Here is a 2,035-nt window from a genome sequence, read left to right on the forward strand (position 1 = left end):
AGCTTTTGTTTGTTGGAGATAATATGCAGAAGCAATATGTCAAGCCAGTAAATATTTCTTTAGTTAAAGGGAACAAACAGCTAGTTCAACTAGTGCAGACGCTTTTAAGGAACATAAATCAATGTTCTTTAAAATAACCTGAACATCTAATAGATAAAGAGATCATTTCCTTAATGGATAAGCTGAGATTTGTATTAAATGCATAGTATGTTTTATAGGGATGTGTAAATAAAGTAGTGTTTTCAGTTTGTAAAGCTGTTATCATGGCATGACTTGAAAGAAGCTGAATTAAAATTATATTTATTGGTGCTGTTATTCTGTCATTTATGTTTGTTGGGAGACGAAGTGAAGATTCAACACAATCTGCTGGCTTCCTTAGAGAACTTTTATGAATTGGCTTTTATAATCTATGTGAATGATTTTGTACAGTGCCCTGAGACAACATCCGTTGTGACTGGGCGCTACATAAATAAACTGAATAGAAATTGAATTGAATGCGCATTCTTTCAATGATTACAGGTTTTGTTCGGCTCCATTGAGGTTCGTCTTGTGCTTCTTCTAACCCATGAAGTTCTGGAAGATCTCTGCAGCGTCCAGCCAGGACCTGAAGCAAGCCAGGCCGTGGCTTCGAATCTGCTTTCTGCCCTTATCAGTGATCACGTCGCCGTTTTCCTTCACGATCACCAGTTTGGGAACTGCTGTGATCTTGTAGCGCTGCTTCAACTCACTAGAAAGAGAAGAAAAATGACAATGAGAAACACATTTGAAAGAAAATACCACTTAAATAACAAAGTCTTTACCCGCTACATTGCAGTGTTTAAATGCTGCTTTTGTACTGAATTATTTGTGCAACATCTTATATTGATAACCAATTAATAATTTGGTCTATTTGTCATTTTCTTCAGTCATATTTAAATTTAAAGTTTAGCCTAATGAAACTGTTTGTGTTGCTGCTTTGATATTTTCGGATCATTTTTAAATCTCTTGAGGAAAAGATAAAAACAAAATGTATTAAATATACCTCCCATATTCCAAAAGTGTTGGGAAGTTGTGATTAGTTTCAATTGAAAAATAATACACACAACACTGATCTTTGTAATGAGTAGTTTCAGACTGTTGAACCTCCAAGGACGTTTGAAAGAAGGAAAAACGTTTAGATTAATCTAATTTTTTTGCCCCATAAAGGTATTTAATAAATGAAAACTATAATTTGTTATAATGGGGTCTAATTAGTTGAACTGTACAACACAACATAGATTAGCAAAATAAAGTAAAACAAAACAAAGTCTTAACTTATTGACAGGTTTGTTCTTTGTTTAATCCTAATCCCTGACAGGGTGACCCTTTAAAATCCAGCACAGCCTGTTAATCTGTTTAGACTACAGTAATTTAACCTCATTATTTTGTTGTGTTGAGTTGAAGCACTTTAGCTCCTGATATTTACTGCTTGTAGTCGTCCGTCCAGGGTAAGGCGAGCCAGTCTCCGTGCATATCATGATAATACTCCACCATGTCATCAGGAGACTTGTCCGAGGAGACGAAAACAATCTCCAACTGGGCCGGAGGGTCGCCCTCCTCCACCAGCTCCGTGTAGAAATCACACAGTATGGGAGTGAAGTCGCGACATGGCGGACACCATCCCGCAGAGAAGTAAATCCCCACCACTTTGTTCCTCAGCGCCTCCTCTGGGTCCACGAAGTCCCCGTCTTTGTTCAGAAGTGTCCGGCCGGAAAACACCTCCACCATGTCTGCTGAAATCCCTCACACACACACACAAACACACCCTAAACTCCCGGAAGTTTGACAGCCTCAAGTGTCCTGTTGGCTCATAGCTCTGCAGCTTTTACTGGCTGCACCGTCGTTCATGTCTCAGAGGCAAAGTTAGGCGTTTGAGTTACGGTTAGGAGGTAGGGTTAGGAGTTAGGGTTAGAGTTAGGAGGTAGGGTTAGGAGTTAGAAGTTAGGAGTTAGGGTTAGAGTTAGGAGGTAGGGTTAGGAGTTAGAAGTTAGGAGTTAGGGTTAGAGTTAGGGTTAGG

At 39.2% G+C, this 2,035-nt stretch overlaps 1 protein-coding gene across 1 annotated transcript; it reads right to left on the bottom strand.

The window, feature by feature from the left end:
- Positions 1–433: 433 nt before the first annotated feature.
- Positions 434–1,934, bottom strand: nxnl2 (nucleoredoxin like 2). The gene is made up of 2 exons (XM_037692350.1): positions 1,445–1,934; positions 434–727 (listed from the first exon to the last, which is right to left on the bottom strand). The coding sequence occupies exons 1-2, from the start codon at positions 1,744–1,746 to the stop codon at positions 559–561; spliced, it is 471 nt and encodes a 156-aa protein (XP_037548278.1). The 5' UTR covers positions 1,747–1,934; the 3' UTR covers positions 434–558.
- Between the last annotated feature and the right edge of the window lie 101 nt (positions 1,935–2,035).

Source organism: Nematolebias whitei, chromosome 18, assembly GCF_014905685.2.
Source record: "Nematolebias whitei isolate Nwh7 chromosome 18, NemWhi1, whole genome shotgun sequence".
Lineage (NCBI taxonomy): Eukaryota > Metazoa > Chordata > Actinopteri > Cyprinodontiformes > Rivulidae > Nematolebias > Nematolebias whitei.

What these genes read in the sequence shown, in the direction of transcription:
- nxnl2 (XM_037692350.1), bottom strand. Translation starts at nt 1,746, where the DNA reads ATGGTGGAGGTGTTTTCCGGCCGGACACTTCTGAACAAAGACGGGGAC. An exon ending in TGGACGGACGACTACAAGCA is followed by an intron (nt 728 to 1,444) that starts GTAAATATCAGG and finishes TTCTCTTTCTAG; the next exon opens with TGAGTTGAAGCAGCGCTACA.